Below are 22,397 nucleotides of genomic sequence, written 5' to 3'. Positions count from 1 at the left end.
CGAGAAGGAGGCTGGGCGACCGCCATCGGGGGTACGAGAAGGAGTTGCTGGAGAGGGTGGGGGATTTTGTGCGCCGGCAGGGGTGGGCTGGTGGCTAGGGGGAGGTGGGGGAGGGGTTTTGGGGTTTTTTTTTTTTTTAAAAAAGAAATATTTTTATAATAATTTAATTATTAAAAATGGTGTTTTATTATGATTAATGTTACCATTTGCTTAGTAATATTAATTCGTGATTACCATTGATAATAAAAAGTTTCAGACTTTACCACTAATAAAAAAAAAGTTCGTGGTTACTAGAGTGAATTTCCCAATCAATTTCTAAAAAAGCGAACGGAGAAATATCCATTCAAATGAGGTGTCAAGTCATGTCATGTCATGTCATTGATCAAGTTCTAATTGAGTCATTTTGAAAATTTGAGATGTCATTGATCAAGTTCTAAATGAGTCATTTTGAATTTGAGTCATACTTAATGATTGTGTTCATAGTTTTCATATAAATATATTAAATTAAGTCACTTTAAATTATGTCAATTTTTGTTTCTAATCGAGTCAACTCGGGTGCATTTCCGAATCCTTTATCTCACTACTATGTCCATTCCATGTCTCATTCAATTTGATTGGTCCACATCATTTTAAATATCGATATTCTTATTTAATTTTAATAGCAAATTAAATTATATAAATTTTTACATAATTTATATTCTAGCCCTTATCTCTCTCTCTCTTTCTCTCTCTTTTCCCTCCTTTTATACAATTACGTTTAATTCATCCTTCAACCTCATTATTTTTTTTTTCTTTATACTACCTCCATAACTCTACGAAAAACCCTTGATAGACATGGTAAAACTGTCTGAGCATATCAATTATTATTATTAAAATTCATAATTCAGTAAAAATACAACTTGATTGTAAATTCAAAACCTTTAGGAAATTGAAAATGCAAAAAACATACACACATAAATGAGATCATCCACATCAACTTGTTATTACTACTATACCTCCTTAATTGAGCATTCATACTTTCGCTACGTTGTGTTGTACTTATATCAGCACAGAATGTCTGTCTCCCATAAACTAGCGTCCACTTTTCTCAAATTATACACTCGTTACAACCAACTATTGCCAACCAGATCCTATTTCACTAAAATATTGTCCCAAGCATCTATAAAATCCACTTTGTCGGCATAGTCATAAACACAACTTTGTACCTCATACGGTAAATTCGTAGAGTTATGGAGGTAGTATAAAGAAAAAAAAAATGAGGTTAAAGGATGAATTAAACGTAATTGTATAAAGGAGAAAAAAAAAAGAGAGATAAGGACTAGAATATAAATTATGTTAAAATTTATATAATTTAATTTGCTATTAAAAATTAAATAAAGAATATTGATGTTTAAAATGACGTGGAACAATCAAATTAAATAGGACATATGAGACACAACTGTGGGATAGAGGATTCCCACGTTACACGAGTTTTGACTGAAATGGAAATTAATTTATTGAAATGTATTCGTATTTCCCAAACAAGGAGAAGGGTAAAAAAGTTGAAATCTGGTGAAAAAGGTTGAATTTAGGTGGCTGCAGATGGATAGAAAAATTCATAGAATTCATGAGCTACTACTTCTACTTCTTCTACTGCTACTGCTCTATTTAGCTGTCACTGACTCGTTAAGCACGAGAAGCAGCCCCACGTTGTGTTTCCGTCTTGATGGTATCATTTATTACTCTCCTTTTTTTCTTCTTTTGTTCATCATCATCATCCTCTTCGAGATCTGCAAGCTTCTTCTTATCAATGTTTTTTTCACTGTTCAATCCCACGTGTTGTTTAATTTTATTTTGATTTTTCCAATACCCAACTTGGTCTTTTCCTTATATTTGCTCAATTTTTCTTTGATTTCACCATTTTTTGCAGGTTTTCTTATCGGGGGTTTTCTGCTTTTTCTTCCTCTTGAAGGTCCATTTTTGTTTTTACTTGATTTTATGCTGTTTATTTACAGTCTTTTATTTGGAATTTAATTATTTTCCTTATGTATAGAAGCATTTGGAGTTTAGAGGTTTGTATTTATTTGTGTTTGTGTAAAGGATCACGGGTAATAATGCAGACGAGATTTGATTTGAGGTGTTGGGTAAGTGACATCGGGTTTATTGGGTATTTTGTAGAGCCTAGTAAGCCTACTAAGTTTGTAATTATGTTATTTGGATTCATTTTGTTTCACTTTTTTTTTTCTTTTTCTTTTTTTTTTTTTGGTGATGTAGTCTGTTCTTAAGAATTTGACTTGTCGTAGGACTAAGCTAGCAGTGCTGCTATTGTGATGAGAATAGTTTAAAACTAATTATGTGAAAGGGCACTTAACACTCCTGTCATTCTTGTGCAATGAATTGTACTTGTAAATGTGATTGGCATGATAGTAATCTAATTGCGGCGCTAAAATGATGTATTTTGAGTTAATTCAAAACAGACCTGGATGTACGGTAGAAAAAGGGAAAAAAAATGTACTTACTTCTGTTAGCTCCAAGTGGCAAACATAGTTGGGAGTTGGACTTACATTTAGAAGCATGATGATAAGAATTTATTGACTATTGTAAAGGAAACTCATTTCATCTGCCTCTTTGAAAATTTCACAGGCTTGATCGTTGATAGAAATTCCACACACTCACAGTTGTTACATAATCTTCAAAGTCTGTCTGTATCGGGTTATTTGGTGATGCGAAGATGGTGAAAAAGGGAAATATTGCCAATTATCGAGAGAGATTGGATGACACGCTTGCATCTGATAATCTAATCGATGAGAAGAAACTTAAGACTCTTGTTAAAGATCAAATCTTGCGATCAATGGCGGACAATAAAGCCATAGGTTTTGCTAGCTTTACTGCTTTTGCCAACGTTTTATTACTTTAATGAAGCCCTGAATATGTAATAGCCATTGCTTTTAGTGGCAATTTTATGTTGCATTAAGGTATTCTCATTGTCACTCTTATCATCTTGCAGATAATATTGATTATATTACCGAAAAAAGGACTCTGGAAGTATCAAATTTTCTTGAGATGCTGAGGAGTGCATCAGAAAATTATAATGCTCCATCCCATGAGACGCATCATGCGACTTGGAAAGTAAGCAATTAATCTGCTTGGCTATTAATGAGCATGTGTGAATAGATGTGATACTATAAGTGTTAAATGATGAAAACCATAACGTAACGCTCTGTCTAACGCTAATGAATTTTAGAAAGGCCCTCGTTTGGTCTTTGCTGCTTTCTCCATCATAGTGACAATCAATACCCCAGTGCCTTAAATGAGCTTCTTGCTAAGGTGAAGCAGGGTGTGTGCGATTATAGTCCGCTACAAATCTAGCGTAGAAGTTTGCTCTTATCCATATTTCTACTAAATTATAATTAAAGCTTTACCAAATTTATAGTTTAAGCTGCTTAATGGTTTTTTCCAGTCAATTTTCTATTGGAGGTCATTCTGAATGAGTGAATGATGTACCCTAAAGAATTGTAAATTTGTAACACTTCTGTACTCTAGCAGAGCTTGATAGCTGGCTAGCCTCTCTTGTTTTAATTTTCTCATCAGATATCACTTTCTTTTTACTTTCCTGTGTTCATTCTTCTCTAGTCTTGTCCTTTGTGTTTGTAGACATCTTCTTTTCTTTTCAGGGGTCATAGCTATTTGATATCACTTAATTAATCCTACATCGTAGCAATATTAATTTATTATTATCCAAAATGAAAAATAGTGAGCTGACTTTATGTTTTACAGTAGTGGCTTACTTAACTGTTCCAAGCGAGCTTTTGTCCAAGTCCTGTGTAGTTGATCCATAAAGGCTTTTTTTTCGATTGAAGAGTTTCAACGATTGCAATTAAAGTAGTTGCATCTCTTTATCAGTTGAAACAGGATACTGAAGATTTTCGTGTCATGTATCGGGAGGGACCTGTAGGTTCTCCGTTCCATTCACTACTTGTGGAAGGTTATATAGATGCTCCTCTAGATGCTTGTAAGTCAAACAACTGTAGTTATCTTTGATTTATCTAACTTCTGTTTGCCATTTAGTGATTGGATAGACAAGCCGATTAATTAATGAAAGTCATGCTTCTTGTAGGTCTGTGTGTTTCTTGGGAATCAACCCTCTATCCACGATGGTAACAATTATTCCTTCATCATCTCATGGATGAAAAACGCTGAATCATTTGATGCTTTACTGTTTCTCTCTGCTTATCTTTTTAGGTTCCCTGAAACATTAATTCCAACTTTCAAAGTTGCAGAAGCCAAGAAATTGCAGAAGGTCAGGATTGGTGAAGAGATATCTTTAGTGAGGTTTGTGATAAAATAGTTATAATAAGCTTTCCTGATTTCATCTTATTTCTCACTGATTTTTTTAATGGGTGCTAAATTTCCTTTTGCTCTTTGGAAGAAAGGGTGAAGCTTTCGTGGCCATTGTCCAGTAGAGAGGCTCTTCTCCACTATTTTGAGTTTGAGTACTTCGAAAATGATCTTGTCGTCGTGCTCTTAAACACGGTAATTTCTTAGAGTACACCATATATGATATTTCTTAACTATATATGTTACTCTAACATTGAAAGTGTAATTCATTTTGTTCTGCATAGATTTCTAATGCAGACAACATTCAAAATGAAACTCATGGCTTCACCAATGAGGGAATACCCGAAGCTGATAACACAGTAAGGATTGATTTAGTGGGAGGTTTTGCTTTGCAAAAGGTGACCGAAAGCAGGAGTTACTTTAGGTGTGTTGTCATTATCAGCTGCTTTTATGCTAGATCAGATAATTACATTCTATGATTCTTTTTCTTGAAAAGCTGTTATGGAAAGTGATTTTATCAGGTAATATTTGGATACCAGGTTATTTGCTTTGATGGCATCTTATATGTTATAAAATCAAGTTTCAGTGAGTTTGAAAGCTGTAAAATGTAAAGTCTTTTGTCTATTGCAATTTGGCAATCTAGAGTCATTTTTCATTTTCTTTCAAGAAGCTTAATCTGAATAAAAGCAGATACTCACGTTCAAGACTTCTGATCTCATTAACTCTGAACACTAATTTTCTGTTGAGCTTGTATGACTTGTGCCTATTTACTCCTCAGTATCTCATCAAATACTATAGCTGCAATTTGTTACTCTGTCCTTGTCGATTGTCCTAACATTTTATGCATAGACTATTCTTTGCTAATTAACTTGATATAGCTTATATCAGAGGTAGTTGGGTCAATGTAAAGCCTAGGTCCTCATGGTTTGGTGATTCTCCCCTTTTGACTGGGGCGGATCTTTCTACGAGGTGATTTGATGCTACATTGAATTGGAAATATGATTGTTTCAATTTATAGTATTAGGAGTCTAGGATTGTTACTATATATGTCTATTGTTCCGGGTATGGACTGGGGAACTGATGTGGAGCTGGTAGCATCTGTGGTCTTATACTCTTATCGGGGTGTTTGCACAAGTGGGACACATGAATTATCCTCGGGGGTATCTTGACTTTCCTTGACTCAGCTAGGATAGTTCAAGTGTCTTGCTTGTGCAGGCACCCTGACAAGACCAGATATTTGGTCCAGCTCCACGCCGATTATGCTAGTCAGCAAATAATACAAGTAATTCTATTAAAAAATATATATATATGGGTAGAAAGTAAAGGAGATCATGGCAATTTAGAATTTGATCTAGTAAAAAAATGATTTTTTGAAGTTTTTTGAAGTTCTCGGAACTGTTCAAAAATCTGGGAGATGTGAATTGTGAACTTCATGAAATTTACATGCAATCGAAAGGGCAACAAAAAATAAAATAAAAAGGGATTCAGATCTTTTCTGCAACAATAGTTGACTGGATTGGTGACTGTATGAATCATCATAATGTCATGGGTTGATTCCATGCTCTGTAATTTAATTCTTATCACTCCATCTGTTTACTTGGATTTTCCCTTACTGTTTGCAGGACAATAGGCAACCTGGACATAAAATTGGATTTTGTTCCTCCATCACTTATAAATTTCATATCGAGACAACTGATAGGGAGTGGTTTCAGGTTCTATAAGAAGGTAAGAATCCTACTCCCTTTGTACTCTTACTTGAGATGCACCATTAGTTGTGCAGTGTGCTTGGTGTTATTTTATTTTTTTATTCCTTTCTGATAAGAGCTACTGGATAATCAAATGGGGATTCAAGATCATAATTTTTTAAAACCTACCAATGTGCTCCTCTATACCAAATGCCTTCTATCTCATGGTCTGTCCTATTCTTTCTCCTGAGCAAGCCGTCCAATTAGCAGGCAAATATATGTAATCACTAGCTGCCTCACTGTTTGGAATCAAATTTGAGCCGTTTGTGCTGATGTCAAGAATGAAATTCTGAACTTGGAAGAGTGACTGATTTAGGTCAACTTATTTGACATAGTCGGATGATTCTAGCCTGTAGAAATCAGATGACAGGATATTTTTGTCCCCTTGGTTTTAGTTTGTTGGGTGTTCAGTGGATTTTATTTATTTATTTATTATTATTATTATTTGTAAGGGAGCTGGTTTTTGCCTGAACTTTTCTTCCTTTTCAATCAATCAATCATTCAATCAATCAACTTTTCTTCTTTTTTGTGTCTCAAATTGCTATTATTAGTTAAAGCAGTATAAAGACTACAAAAAGCAGTGAAAGAATGAATAAATTTTAATGGTGAAAGTATCTTGAAGCTTTTGTTTTAACATTAAGAACAACTTCTGTTGCCAATGCTCAGTATTACTGGGGGGTGTGTATTATAAGAATTCTAGACATAATCTTCCTTAATATATAAGGAGCAAGTCACAGCATTCTTAGGTAGTTAGATGCTTCAGTATGTAAACAATCTTTCAGCATTGCTGATACCCGGTGTTATTGCAGACAGTTGCTTCTGTATCTAATGGAGATGAAGCTTTTGCCAAGGTTTTGAGTGACCCTCTATACAGTCGAATACGTCAAGCTTTATACTCAAAAAGTGAATCAAAAAGGAGCCTCATGGGAAAACAAACCATTCCGGACTACACAGGCATCAATGATGGCAAGCAGAAAACAAACGTGCAAAATGCATCTAGAAAGGAAGATGAGAAGATTCTTAGCAATGATAATTTTAGCAAACCTTCAGAGGGGAGCAAACCAATTAGTAACGAGATTGAGGAAGAAGCGATCAAAGAAAGCAATGGCCATTTTAGTGGATACTTGATGCAGGATAAATTAGCCTGTGAGATTGAGGAAGAAGGGGTGGAAGGAAGCGAAAATGAAAATGTGAATAATATCAAAGATGCAAAGGAAAGCCGTGGTTCAATTGATCAATCTCAATCAGTGGATTTTCATAATAATGTGCCTATAAGTCCCCAGGTAGAGAGAGCTCTAGGTACTTTGGATAAATTGATCAATGTTGTCAAAGAGAATAGACGCAAAGGTCAGAATGGCAGTCAATCTGGCCCTAAGATAGGAGATGGTGCAGCTATATCCTCAACATTGGGTAAACAAATGAACTGGGTAGATAAGCAGGGTACTTCAGTTGAAGAAAATGATAAGGCTACTGCACATGTATCCAGGAATGACTTGGGTACTGATAATATGAGGTATTTTCTTGTTCCTCCTATCCCATATAAATGTCTCCTTTTTAGCGGGTATATAAATAAACAATCGTGACAAAAATGATTGGTTGCATACAAGAGTGGCATGTAAGATTGTTTTCTTAGGCGAAAAGGATATAAGATTATTGCTGTTGAGATTAGATCCCTATTAAGACGTGCAAAATACTGCAAATATATTTTCATGCCAAGTTTCTCATTTCTTTTCTTCTTGTTTGTTGGATTTTGGCTGCTGAGGGGGGTTTAGTGTTTGCGGATTTATTATAGGTGCATGGTTGTCCAAGTTTTGTGAACTTATTACTGTTAAAAGGATGATTGCTAGGTTGTCTCCTTCTGTTAACCTCTGAAATCTCACAACACTGCAGACTGTATCCTTCTGGATGAACTCGTCTAAGTCTAGTTGTGTCTGGACAATTGGTACACAAGTGTTCCCTCTCTAGTCTCTCATTTACTAGGATACTCTAAAAATAATTGAGAAAATAAGTTTGATATTCAGCAAAGAGGATATTATATCTATATATCCTGTTTATCTCTAATATTTTCATTGCCTTTTAAGCTTCTAACTTACCAGTTGTATATGTAGTTTAATTTTCTGCCTTGTTTATTACAGGTCTGAAAAATCAGATCTTCAAGCCCAGGAAGAAAATTCTCAAGTGATACCTCCTGATCAAAATCCTGCAATCGCCAATTGGTCAATACATGCGCCTTCTGCCGGAAACAGTCCAGTCGCAGGACTCACAGCTAGTTCCATGAACCGTGAAGCTAATGGCATCCATGAAGACAAGAAGAAGACTGGACAGCAAAAAAAGTGGAGGCTATGTTGTTTTCATATTCCTTCCGCGAGGCTGGTCTCCTGAGTCATTATAACCAGAGAAAGGACAATACAAATGGTAGTGTTCGGCTTTTCACCATCTCTAACAACGAAAATAGTTCGAGATTGTACCTAATGTATACTAGTGCCATTTTTAAATGATAAAGTTGATGTATCATAAATTCAAAACTGACCTAGAAAAATATTCCATATGATTTCTTCTCTTTTTCTTATTTATCCTTAATAATTTAGTTTGTAAGGATGTAAATAATAAATTTTTTTTGGGCACCCAATTGTATGTTTTTGATTGAATATTCAAACAAGGTCTTGTTTTGTATATCAATTTTTAGATTTGAGAGTTCAAAATTTGTGCGTCTTTGGTCTTTTTATAGTAGTTGTTTCACTTTACATTTGGGGTGTATTTTAGCAAACCATGTACCTTAAAACACTGATCGAGTAACCCTTGTAACACTGACGAAATAACCCTAACATTGACCGAGTAATCCTTATAACACTAACAAAGTAACTCCGGGGTGGCTGGCCACATAGTGTGTGTGGCCAGCCATATATAAAATTTGTATTTGACAATAAATGAAGGTAATAAGAATGAATTTGTGTTGTAAAAATGTAAAAAAAAAATTTGATACACAAAGGCCCATGGTTATGCACTAATGCTTATTTACCTCATGTATGTCATTTTCTTCAAAAATTTCCATCAACGTCAATTAGCATTTGGGGAGTGGTAACGTAAACATAATGGATGAGAATGCAATTTCATGAAGAAAAACATAAGTTTGGCGAGATATGACATTCCATGATATTTTTATATTATAAGCAATAAAACAGAAATTACTTACTTCGATGTTGGGCAAATGAAATTGACAATAGTCGTGGTGTACTACAAATCTAAAAGACGATTTTGCGCTACCTCTCGGTGCAGTAGACATAAAGCGGTTGCTCTCCAGGATAAGCACGGTGTTGGAGTTTGTGTGCACTCACAAACCCAACTGGAACTCAGAATACTTGTTTAGAAGTTTAAATATGAATATTTAGAGACGAGAATATCTTTTGAATTTTGTGCGTTTGCTTATATATATTTTTAAGATGGAAAACAAGTTTATATGGGCAAAGGGGAGCCAAACGGCCAGCAACAAATAAGGAGAAAACGACCAAGAATTAAGCATAATAGTCGATTGTTTTCAAGGCATTAATTAGAGGATAATGGTCGGTCATGAAGGCTGGACAAGTCCCAACAGTCAGAAAATTTAGAATATTCCGCTAACAATTTTCAACTCAAAAAGGAATATAGTCTGACCAAAAAGATAGAGGACCTACAACCCACCCATACCCGCGCATTACATTCCCCAAGACCCAAGGCCCGAGCGGATGAGCCTGACCCAACCTCGCACGACTTGACACGCGCGTGTGTGGTATAAAACCCACCTCCCACTCGAAAAAACACTCTTTTTCTTTCCATGTAAACTTTTTCTCACTTTGTTTTCTCACTCTTCCTTGTGTTTTTGATCAAGAATAATGTTACGTTCCTTGCAACACTACACTAAACTTCATTCTCATTACCACCACTTAGGCATTATCGACTAACAAATAAGTCATTCATATATATGACGCTAATCTAACTCGATTATCCTACACAGGGTTCATGAAACAAAGCCGACTAATATACGGTATTTAGCACTGTCAAATTTCTAACTGAAACCGTTTAACTGCCCGAAACTGACCGACCCAAATGAGAACCGAACCAATTTAAAACCGATTATTTGAGACCGAAAATCGACCCGAGCTGTATTTTAGTTAACCCAAAACCGAACCGATCCGAATAATGTTAAACTGTATAAGAACCAAACCCAATAACAAACAGAAACAGTTTTAAACTGAACTGAAATAGAACCAAACCATTTTTAACCCGAACCGTTCCTAACCCGAAACCTTTTGAACCGGGTTAAAAATCGTTTACATGTCGAATCAAATTAAAACCACTCAAAATTAAACCGAAATTGAACCAACCTGATAATAATTTGAACCGAACCGAAACCAACCCATAGGTCACTTAAAACGATTTCAAATGACCTATTTTAAATTTTCAAATTTGAACTGATTTCAAACCGAACCAAAATCAAAGGGTCAAACCCTTCTGACATACTAATTGTATTCCGTAGAACCGAACAAGTATAATGACAGCAGTGTGCAGAAATTTCAGGACCAAATTCTAAGCCCAACATCAAAACACGTACTATCTTCAGCTTCGGTTGCCGGAGCTCCAAAATACTCCGATGAATACCTTCAGACTTTCATGGCGGCGATTCTCTTTTCTCTTCCGCCGACACCTTCGACCCACTTCTTCTCTCTCTTCTACCACCTTCCAATCCCACACTCAATCTCTCTCTTCTCTCTCCTCTTCATTTTTTTCTCGCCATTTCAAATTTCCTGCAATTTTTCTCCATGATTTTTCCAATCTATCATTCAAGCCTTTTTTCTCCGAATCATCTTCATCAAGCTCCGAAATCCGAAGATGTTGGAACTGTAATTCGTCACCAACAACTTCGCAACTCTTTCTTGTTTGTGATTCTTGCCGTTGTATTCAACCTGTTGATAGTTCTGTTGATTACTTTCGGATTTTTGGATTGTAAGCTTTCTCTTTCTTCACTTGATTTATCTGCTGGTAATGGAATATAATTGTTGAAATTCATACAAAATCTTTGAATGTTGAATTGATATTGTTGTAACTATAGTAATTTAGCTCATAATTGCTATGCAAGTTTACTGGAAGTTCTAATTTATGCAAATTCAAACGATGTAATATTCGATGTTATTGCCGTGAGTTTTGAATTGCTTTGATTTTGTTAAAGTAAAATGATGATGTTAATGTTACTCGGTATGAGCTATTGTCTTTGTTAATTGTTAGTTGATAGCTTTTTATTAGCATATCATGCCTAATCATGTGTACAACAAAGTCGTTAAACTCCTATGTATTCCCTGCGTCTCTCTAAGATTGCCGCATTGGAGTTTTGCTACTTTTTTAAGTATTGATTGGGTGGAGTTGATGAGTGAAAAAATTGGTGGGAGGTGTGACTAGGGGTGGGACTTCGGTCTGGCAGTTCGGTTTGACCTCAGTTTGAAACGGTTTCGGTTTGAAACGGTTCGGGTTAAAACGGTTTCATTTAGACGGCGGGTCGGTTCAGTTCGGTTTTGATTAGTCACAGGTCGGTTCGGTTTCGGTTTATTTTTGTACGATTTAAATTCGGTTCGGGTCATAAACGGTTCGGTTTATAAACAGTTCGGGTCATAATCAGATCGGTTAGAAACGGGTCGCTTCAGGGGCGGATTTACTCGGGTCAATGCCGGTTCGGTTTTTAAACAGTTCAGTTAATAATCGGGTCGGTTTGAAACAGGTCGGTTCAGGGGCGGGTTTACCCGGGTCAATGCCCGTTCGGTTTATAAACGGTTCGGGTCATGATCTGACCGGTTTGAAACGGATCGGTTCAGGGGCGGTTTTACCGGGTCAACGTCGGTCCGGGTTCATATCGGTTCGGGTCATGAACGGATTATTTTGAAATGGGTCGGTTCAGGGGCGGGTTTACCCGGGTTAATGCTAGTTCGATTCATATCGGTTCGGTTTATACTCGGTTTGGTGCTAAAATCGTTCGGGTTAGTTTGGTAATCGGTTTAATTGGATCGGGTTGAAATCGAGTTCTAAAAAGTGGTTTTGACCAGTTAGCGCGTTTTGTTTTATATCAAGTTGGGACTAGTATTTCCATTTCATTAGCGGGTCGGCATAGGTTGGTGAAAAAAATAATGGATCGAGTAGAAATTGGGTTTTAAGAGATTTTTGACCGGTTAGCTATTTTCGTTTTATATAAAGTTGGGACTTCGTCACTTTATTTTCAGACATCGGATTATATACAATTACACAAATCTTCATTTATTCAATTATTCTATATCATGTTAATATGTTATGTTTCAAGTTTGGTTATACTCTTGTTGTTGTTTATTCGATATTATCATATTAGTCTATTACAAATTTATAATGTATTAATGTATTATTGTTTCATTATTAAATATATATTATTAGGTTATCAAGCTTCTTGTTGGATTGTTTTAGATATCGTGTCATGACCATGTTTTGATGAGTTGCTACTTTGAATACGATAAATCGATTCAGATATCAGATTATATAGAATTACAGAAATTCTCATTCATTCTATATCATGTTAATGTGTTATGTTTCAAATTTGGTTATAGTCTTGTTGTTGTTTATTAAATATTAGTCTATTACAAATTTATAAGGTATTAATGTATTATTGTTTTATTATCAAATATTATCAGGCTATCAGCTTCTTGTTTTAATTGTTTTAAAGATCGCGTCATAACCATGATTTGATGATTTGGTACTTTGAATACGATAAATTGATAATTGATATTGTAATAAACTAATAATTTAATGTTACGAAACTATATTTGGATGTTTAATTAAAATCACGATTATTCAATTTCCCATTAGTCTAATAAAGTAATAATTGACAATTGTTTGTAACTATTCCATAATTTTGGTGTTAAAGTTATATTGCTGAATTACTTTGTTGTCTTACCCTCTCTAATCACCTTTTAAGATTACGTGCCTACAAGGCTGCAACATATATATGTTGCAACTTGCAAGTTAAAGAAAACAGGTGGGGAAATAGAAGTATTCAATTAGATCGATCATCAACTGTTTTAAGTTTTAATAATCAGATACATTTATCGATTATCTATACATACCAATGATAGTATGATACCAATCGTACCATACATTATTATTTATTACATATACTGATATACATATAACTAATATACATTAAATATGTCATATTGAATCAATTCCAATTTCCAAACATTTGTGTTTCTTACAATTTATAAGTTACATAAAGTTAAGAGTACAGTAGTGTTTTTATTAGTACGTAGCTATGAATAAAAAAAAAACATACTATCCAAATCCATTATCCCATGATCCGTGTCACCGTCTTATATTAAATATCAGCCATTGATTTGCATGTCATCTAACGACCTATCATCGCACACATTCCAATTCACGATCCGTGTGTTTTCTTTTCCACCAATCAGATCACTCTTACCATCGTCTCTTTAGTACTCTTTTTGATTTCTCTCTCGTTTTCTTAATCCTCTTCTGTAATATTATCAATTTTTTGAAGCCATGGCTGCTAATATGCTCACTGCTCTCTCGTTTTCTCTCTCATCTCCTCTTCCTTCTTCCGTTCTTCTTCTTCCTTCTTCTCCCTCCTTCCGTCTATGTTCTCCTTTCTTCCATCTCGTTTCTCCGTCTCCGTCCACCGGCACCACGCACGACGGTTTTTATGGTCAAATTCGACCACGAAACTCTAGATCTAGTTGTTTCATGATCGAATTTGGCCTTTTAAAACCAAATTCGAGGCCAAATTCAGGATTAATATATAAGGTGTTTTCGTTCTTCCTTTTTTTATTTTCTGTTTTTCTTTTTAATTTTTTTTCAAGTTGTGGGCAAAGGAGGGGGCCGAGTTAGGATGGGTGCGGCGGCGGTTAGACTGGGTTCGGGTGGGTGGGGAGGGAGGATTTTTCGAGGGAGGGAGGGAGTTTTATGGTGGGTGAGCAATTAGAGTGAGTTGGGGGGTTTCGAGGATGTTGGGTTTCGTGGGGGTGGGTGGGGTGGGGTTACGGTGGGTTTGGGTTTTTTTTTCGAATTTTTTGTATGGGGTGGGGTGGGGTGTGTTACGGTGACGGTGGTGGGTGTGGTTGGGGTAGGGTCTGTTTTTTTTTTTTTTTTTTTTACAGTGACGGTGGTGGGTGGGGTGGGGTGGGGTACGTTACGGTGATGGTGGTAGGTGGGGTGGGGTATGGGTCTGGGTTTTTATTATTTACGGTGACGGTGGTGGATGGGGTGGGGTAAGGTTTGGGTCAGGGTTTTTTTATTTACAGTGGGTGGTGGGGTGGGGTGGGTTACGGTAATTATGGTGGGTGCGGGGGTGGTGTTAGGGTGGGTCTGGGTTGACGTTGGTGGGGTGGGGGTGGGTTACGGTAACGGTGGTGGGGTGGGGGTGGGTTACGGTAACGGTGGTGGGTGGGGGTAGTGTTAGGGTGGGTCTGGGGTGACGGCGGGGGTGGTGTTAGGGTGGGTTACAGTGGTGGGTGGGTGGAGGGTGGTTGGATTGGGTGGGTGGCCAAATTTTTTCATTTTTTTATTTAATTTATAACTCCTAATTTAGTTATACAAGAATATAATTTTAATTTTATAATAGCAAAAAAATTTACAAATTTAAATCAATAATTATATGTAAAAAAAATTGTACTGTTAAATTACATTAAACATCAAATATATTTCATGGAATTCTAACAAATTGTTAAAGGCTGTAAATAGTTCAATTTGAATGGAACGGGTTGTAAACGGTTCGGTTTAAATAGTTTGTAATCGGATCGGTTTAAACGGGTTGCGGTTTGAAAATAGTTCGGTTTAAACGGTTTAATGGGTTATAACAGTTCGGTTTAAACGGTTAGCGGGTTGTAAATGGTTCGATTTAAACGGTTTTTTCCTACGGTTTAAACGGTTTCGGTTTATAAACGGTTCGGTTTAAACAGTTAGCGGGTTAACATTAATCGGTTCAAACGATTTCGGTTTATAAACGGTTTGGTTTGTTATTGGTTTACGGTTCGTAACGGGTTAACATTAATTGGTTCGGTTCGGTTTCGGTTTGACATTATACAGTTCAGTTCGGTTTTCGGTTTAAAATTAGCGGGTTATAAACGGTTCGGTCCGTGATGGTTCGGTTCGGTAACGGACGGTTTCACGGTTCGGTTTGAAAAGTCCCACCCCTAGGTGTGACCAATAGTAGAGTATGTGAGAGTGAAGTTGTGGACGATGTAGAGTACGGGGCTAACTCAAAGGTAGACCTGTTCAATGGTTAGGGGGCCATTTAAAGCCCTAATCCAGCCCTTTTATAAAAGGGTTTTATTTATCCAATATTTAAATGGAGTGGGCTTTTAAAGGATTATTAAATAATGGGCTTTTAAAGGGTTGGGTCTAAGTTAAAAATGGCTGAAATTAGATAACTCTTATGAGGCTTTTTTTATCCTAATTTTTCTGTTAGACTTGAATATTAATTTCACAATTGGATTTTCAATTGATTTTTTTTTTAAATTATTAAAAAATAAATAAAAAAAAAAACCAAACAAAATGATACAACACTGCCGTCCCTTTCGAGAACTCCTAACGACAATTCAACAATGGCGATCGACAATGCAACACTGAGAGCTCCAATGGCACTTCAATAATGGCGACAAAGTGTTGTATGATTTTTTTTTTTTTTTTTTTTTTTTTTTTTTTTTTGTTTATTGTTAAAAAAAATAAAAAAATGAGAATCCAATTTCAATTGAACTCCAATAATGGCGCTAAGAGAAGCAGCAATCTCTCCTTGTTCCTGAATGTGTCATCATCGTCTTCTTCGGTGAAATTAACAAGGTTAAGGTTCATCATCATTGCTTCGTCGGAAAGTGGAAATCCTAATTTCTTCCGACGACGAAGATTGAAGCGATCAAGCGATGGAGCTATGAAGGAGATCGTTCATATGGCAGAAGAGAGGAGAGAGAAAATGTGAGTAGCTTTTTTGGTAAAAATGGAGGAAAGAGAAGTTGAAGGTGATTGGCATTGATTTAACTGAAAGACCCTTTATAATTCTCTTATATTGTGTTTACTTTAAGGTTGTTGTAGTTTGTTTATACATTTTGAATGGGCTGAGCCGGCTGGGCTTAATGGCCCATGGACAAGCTTGGCCCGGCCCGGCCCATTTCATATAAAGCCTGCCCAGCCCAGCTGGCTCGTCGAACAGTTCTACTCAAAGGGATGAGCCGAAAAGGAAACTAAGCTAAATTTAGACTTAAAGTGATGGAGTGTAGATGATTAATTTTTGGGATAAAGGGACAGACGTATGTTGCGAGTTGTAGGGATTGAATAACTTTGTTTATAGTTGAAGTTATTATCACATCATAGTCCCATAACCTGTCCTTGTGAGATTGTGTTTTAGCCTATTTCGAATTTACGGTTTTTCTTGCTTATGTATATTTTGTTGTTGTCCTACTTGAATATTTTAGGTGTTTCAATGGGTATATGATGTGATTTCGTAAATTCTTCAGCCCCTTGGGATTCCAAACTTATAGTAATTAGCATTGATAAATGAGAATGAATATAGCCTTTAAGTTCTGCTTGTTTAACGTGTTACAGGGAGCGAAAATATGATATTGAGGAGAATAGTTTGGAGGGCTTGTATAAAGACTGGCAGAAAAAACTGCATCCTGATCTAGTTCATTCAAAGTCTGAGGTTTGTTTTATATTTATTTGAATTTAGAATGTTTAGAAACACTTATACTCCGGACTTTTAGGCTGTCTAATTACCGTCATATGTGATTAGAGTGAAAAGGAGTATGCTGCTGAGCAATCTTCTCGAATAATTGATGCATACAGGACGCTCAAAAATTCCTTGTCCAGGGCAATATACCTTGTGAGTACAACAGCATTTCTACATTTTTGTTTACTTGAAAAATGGCAGGCTTTCTATTTTAGTGTCTGTGATAATGTATGCTGCATGAACCTCATGCATTTATGCTACGTGTGTATCTTGTGTGTGGTGCTTAGTTGTACCAATTTTATCACAACTCTGCTGGTGAGACTCTAATCTAGGCCAGATAAGGAAGTTTATAGTATGCAGCTTTACACAAACATTTGTAAAGTTTACACTTTTATGTGCTCAACACCCCCCTCCCTCAGTTGGAGAATTGAGTGGAGACACCTTCAAATTGCTTAGTATATAGTGATGGTGCTGTCCAGGAAAAACCTTAGTGAAATATCTGTCAAATATGCAGTTGTAGTGTAGGTACATGACTACATGATAAAGATTGATGAGTCTATGCTAAAGTTGTCTTCGGACATAATGGCAATCCAATTCTATATGCTTTGGATTATAAGATGGAACTAAGCCAACTATTGATACCTATAACGTTTTTCAAATATCATGCTTTTACTTTTCATGTTGTCATCATGATGTCACTTTTTCCTAACTAGATTGAAAATTACATATTGTAACCTAGAGCATCACTCGGGGACACTCACTAGTTTCTTCATCTAAATCTCCATGAAGAAAAGTTTATTTACGTCATGCTTATATTTAGCAATCTCTTTTTAGCAGCTGTAGGCCTGTAGCAACATGACTCCTGATGTTAGTGAATTTGACTCCTAGAGAAAGGTTCAATGTAATCAACCTCCTCCTTTTTGTGTATCTCCTCTAATTATAACTCTTCCTTTCACCTTTGTATAGTCCTGTTAGATTTATATTTCACTATGTAGATTTATAGACACATTTGCTGCTCATGGGACTTTAACCTGGATGGCATGGAAGTAAATCCACAATCTCCCATGTGTGATTTGCTTACAAGTCTTTAAATTATCACAAACATCTGAAGTCATTGGCCTAATTTGTAAGGTAGCATCGGCTTCCTGCTGATAAAATACTTATTTAGTGTTGGCTTCCTGCTAATAAAATACTTATTTAGTGTTGAGAAGGTATGGAACAAGGGTAAGAAAAAGTGTCACCAGAAGCACTGTGGCATATTAACCTTACAGATTGGCTGGAGGGTTAGAGATTCTAGTTGATCTTATTGGCTATGTTGCCTACAAAAGAGTGAAATGTGAGTTAAGTAGGTGGAGAAGATAGAAAAAAAGGAAGAGCAAACGAAGTAGAGAATAAGGATAATCAAGAAAAGTAAAGGGAAAGAGAAATTAGAAGATGGATCTGACTGAGACTCCTAAAAGAAGCATTGTTTTATGAAACACAACAACCTTCAAAAAATAAATCTGATAGGTTTTTAATTTATTAAATTCGTTTTTTTTATCTTCCCAAATGGATTACCAAGAAATAGACATGCTTGGGCTTTAAAATGCAAAGGTAGCCAAAGGTTCTAAAGTGAGAATAGGAAGGCCTAGAACCAAACGACACTTCAAATGTGCTTTCTTCACCCCCCCTCCCGAAGAATTTAGTTAGAAACCAGTTAATAGACATGTTACGTCTGAATGTTATTTGGCCTCTTGTTATATCTTTTCTTCATTTATCAGGCCTCCATATAAGACAATTGATGTGTGATTTCTAACATGGCAGATGAAGTTACAGGGTGTACACGTTGATGAAGAGCAGACTGTTTCAGATCCCGAGTTGCTAGCTGAGGTAAGATAATTACACAATTTATTTAGATAATTACATTTGCTATTTGACTTGCTAATTTCGATAAGTATTCTTAAAATTCCAAAATCCATTTCGGCGTCAAGTATAACCATTTTGTCTACTGGACTGTGCTATCAATGCATGGACTCTATGGAATAATGGAAATGAATTTGATGCTGAAGCTCTAATCTTCTCTTCTTTAATGAATAACGATTGTCTCTTTGGAAATTTAGTTTTGGTGTCCCGTTGAATATCGAAATCAATGTAAGCTGTGACCATTAGATCAGAAAGAACCACCTGATAACCTATGTAGTTTTTGCAGGAACATATTCCCCATGAATTTACTTTAGAAGCTTGACTATGGTTTTTAAGTTCGGAATTATTTTTTGTTTATCAGAGAAGATAGGAAAGGAAGCATAATGTCTTTTATTTGAGATCATGCTATATTTTCTTCAGGTGTTTATACAGTATTAATATTTAGAGAAAACAGATCTGTTGAAAATGTCAGCTATTAAATTTGTTGGAAATTTGAGCTTGACTAATTATTCTTAATCAATTTATACATGAATTTAGATCTGATCAATGGGCGGGCCGGGCCGTGCCGAGGCTTAAAAATCATCCCATTCCTCGGGCCGAAAATTCCATGTCCAAACCCGCCCAAAATGGCCGGGCTGAGCGGGATTTTTGGGCCGGGCCTAAAAATGAACTAAAGTAGCATACCCAAGCCTGCCCAAAAAATAGGGCCGGGCCGCGCCGGGCCCAACCCGATTTCTGGCCGGACAAGGCTGCCCAAGACCCGCCCAAATTCAGGTCGGGCCGGGCCATCTTTGATTAGCTCTAACATGAATTCTACTTGTTACCATATGTAATGGTGTTCCGTTGTTTTAGGCTTTTCTGGTGTTTTTTTACTTTTTTGTCAGTGACCAACCACAATCCATAGGGAATTATATATTCCAAAAATACAAATTGTTCTAAGTTTTTTTTTTTTAAAGCTTTACCCTCATTATTCCTTTCCTTGTATCCTCTAAACCCATTACAATCTAAGATAGCCTACTGAATAAACATTTTTCTACGTGGCATGGAAGGTTGCAAGACAATTATAAAAATATAAAAAATAATTTTATTTGCATGTTATGATTGTGGGTTGGTCTACTGGCCGTCCTTGGTCACTTTTCAGTCTTCATCATGGATTCATGGATGAAACTCCAAGCAGGTCTTTCCTGCTATAGAGTCAAAGCTGTGGTAGGAACTAGGAAGGTGATTCATGCACATAGCTGAAATTCTTTTCTATAGAAAAAAAACTAATTAAACCAACCCTGCTGGCTAGTCCATCTCTTGAGTTTTAGAAGATAAATACTCCTTCCCTAGTTTCGTCCCCATATAACAGTCTTATTTCATCCAAAAATCTTGTCTCTATATTAAAATCCCATATCTTATTCACTCTTAATCAACCGAACCCCAATATTTTTTTTCACTTTAATCAACCAAATTCCTCAATCTTGTTTTTTATATTCACCTTAATTAATTAAAACCCACTTTCTACTTTTTTTATCCGCTTTTAATCAATCAAACCCATTACTTCTTTTTTGTACTTTATTTTAGGGACAGAGGGAGTAATTAATGGAATCCAGCAACTTCCTTATGGTTGCTGTAAAGATCAAAGGCGTTGAAGGACTTTAAGTCGACCAAAATTAGCCATTATTAGCAAGAACTTGAGTAATAAGCATACCATTTTCTAGATATTTTGAGTTTATGACTAGTATCTAAGTACTTTCTGGTTTGCTAGTTATGTTTACACTTCATTTTGTTTGCTATTTCTTCATTTGTGTGCTTGACTAATAAGGTAAACATCTTGATCATTTCAGATTATGGAGATCAGAGAATCTGTCGAAGATGCTCCTGATCCTCAGGCGTTAAAACAGATCCAGGCAGAGGTTTGAGATTTTCTATAGAAGTCTGATATTGAATCACATATGAGCTGTTGGTTGCTTAAATTACTGTGCTGGCTCATTTGCAATCCTGAAAAGAGAGTTTTTGGTAGCAAAAAATTTATAAAATTTTCATGTTTTCCACATGATGACTAACTTGTTCGATTGGTATAATATGAGTGTTTGGTGTTAACATATGGAAGGAAGGCAACGTAGCCAAAAAGCCAATGTCTTGGCTATTTCCAGCTTTATGGTGTATATATACGGCAGCTAATAATTTGTTACTGTAATGGCTCAGGTACATGAGAGATTAAAACAGTGGTCCAATACATTTGCAGGAGCATTCAAAAGCCAGGATATCGAAGAGGCATTAAATGCCATCCGTAGAATGACATATTATAAACGTGCAAATGAGGAAATTGTGAAACGACTCTGATGGTGTTCGTGTGTATCTGAGAACTTGTAAACTTCAAACCATTGATTTGTGCTATAACTGCCAGTTGATTCTTCTGAATGTTCTGAGCACTTTCACTCAGAAATCACAGGATTGAAGAAATTGGCCTGTTTTGAAGAGAAGTATTATTTAGCATATTCGTAACATAGAGCTTTAAGCTGAAGGGTGCAGATGCCATGGTCCTTTTTTTGTGGATGCATCTTGGATTCTTAGGTACAGCGCAAGGTTTAAGACTTATGATGTAATGATGAGCAGGTCATAGCGAAATAGGCCGAAGAAGTCTGGTTTATCGAAGGTGGTTGAAGACGTCTGATATATTCTTCAACTTTTCTTCTCTCTCTGAATTTTTTTTTTGTAGGAAGTAAGAGGTCTTCTGGATTTGTGGTTCAAAGTTTTTGAACTTTGATGCAATATATTCCCTTCGATCCAAAAACATATTCTTGCTAATTCAGCTACAACTAATTAAGCAGGACTAGTTGCTGTTAGTGTTACAATTCTCGTCCAAGCCACAAAGCAGAGATTGCAATTAATGAAGGATGAGTTTTAGGAGACACGGAGAGAACAAGACTGACATGTTTCAAAGTTTACGTTTGTAAGTTTGTAAGTGGGGTTGAGATTTGTTAAACATCGTCCACAAATTACTACATAAAGCCCGCAAAATATACTTGGTTTGACACTTTTGCCCATTTGTGAATTCTTACTCAAAACGAAAAATTATGACATCGAAAAATCAAATTAAAAAAGACACTTGGTTTGACAGTTTTGGCCATTTGTGAAATGTTACCAAAAACGAAAAATTCTAACATCGAAAAATCGAATTGAAAAAGACACTTGGTTTGACACTTTTGCCCATTTGTGAAATCTTACCAAAAAACGAAAAATTCTGACATCGAAAAATGTGGAGTCGTACTGGGTCCGCGCGGGAGACTGGAGAGCCGAGGGACACCGAAGAGCCGTCGTCGTCGCAGCAAAACGAGGTAAAACATCGTCGGAGGCGTGAGCATGGACCACAACCGTCATGGTCGGGGCACATGGCCAGGACGTCAGTGCCATGGCGGTGGCGCCTGGCTAGGACGCCGCCACCGTGGAGGTGGCGCCTAGCAGGACGCCGAAACCGTGGTGGTGGCTTCCAGGCTAGGCGCCACTCCCACGGTTCTGGCGTCCTGTCCAGGCGCCACTCCACTGTGGCGGCGTCTTGGCCAGGCGCCACTGCCCTTTATTTTTATTTTTTTTAATTTTTTTGTTTCTTTTTTGTTTATAAATTTGATAAATTGAAATTCTTAAAAAAAAAAAAAAGAAAATGTGTTATTTGTAATTATGTTTTAAATATTTGTTAATAAATTTATTTTATAATTTTGTATGTG

At 36.3% G+C, this 22,397-nt stretch overlaps 2 protein-coding genes across 5 annotated transcripts; both read left to right on the top strand.

Moving 5' to 3' along the window:
- The first annotated feature begins 1,499 nt into the window (after positions 1–1,499).
- On the top strand, positions 1,500–8,623 carry LOC110733814. 4 transcript variants are annotated; one of them, XM_021913882.1, is made up of 12 exons: positions 1,500–1,708; positions 1,910–1,951; positions 2,623–2,852; positions 2,987–3,108; positions 3,883–3,991; positions 4,097–4,136; positions 4,222–4,311; positions 4,413–4,512; positions 4,602–4,741; positions 5,940–6,042; positions 6,872–7,575; positions 8,198–8,623. In XM_021913882.1, the coding sequence occupies exons 3-12, from the start codon at positions 2,711–2,713 to the stop codon at positions 8,442–8,444; spliced, it is 1,797 nt and encodes a 598-aa protein (XP_021769574.1). In that variant the 5' UTR covers positions 1,500–1,708; positions 1,910–1,951; positions 2,623–2,710; the 3' UTR covers positions 8,445–8,623. The 4 variants fall into 4 exon arrangements, with proteins under 4 accessions (XP_021769574.1, XP_021769573.1, XP_021769575.1 ...); XM_021913883.1 differs by lacking the exon at positions 1,500–1,708 and adding an exon at positions 1,742–1,791; XM_021913881.1 differs by lacking the exon at positions 1,500–1,708 and having other exon boundaries at positions 1,720–1,951.
- Positions 8,624–10,594: 1,971 nt separating this feature from the next.
- LOC110733813 (iron-sulfur cluster co-chaperone protein HscB, mitochondrial-like) lies at positions 10,595–21,727 on the top strand. Its single transcript, XM_021913880.1, has 6 exons — positions 10,595–11,042; positions 16,662–16,758; positions 16,849–16,938; positions 18,589–18,654; positions 20,517–20,585; positions 20,878–21,727. Exons 1-6 carry the CDS (start codon positions 10,690–10,692, stop codon positions 21,013–21,015), a joined length of 813 nt encoding a protein of 270 aa, XP_021769572.1. The 5' UTR covers positions 10,595–10,689; the 3' UTR covers positions 21,016–21,727.
- The last annotated feature ends 670 nt before the right edge of the window (positions 21,728–22,397 follow it).

This window comes from Chenopodium quinoa, unplaced genomic scaffold (genome assembly GCF_001683475.1).
Source record: "Chenopodium quinoa cultivar QQ74 unplaced genomic scaffold, ASM168347v1, whole genome shotgun sequence".
Lineage (NCBI taxonomy): Eukaryota > Viridiplantae > Streptophyta > Magnoliopsida > Caryophyllales > Amaranthaceae > Chenopodium > Chenopodium quinoa.
Note: the sequence above shows the minus strand (reverse complement) of the source record. Positions and strands in the feature narration are given on the sequence as shown.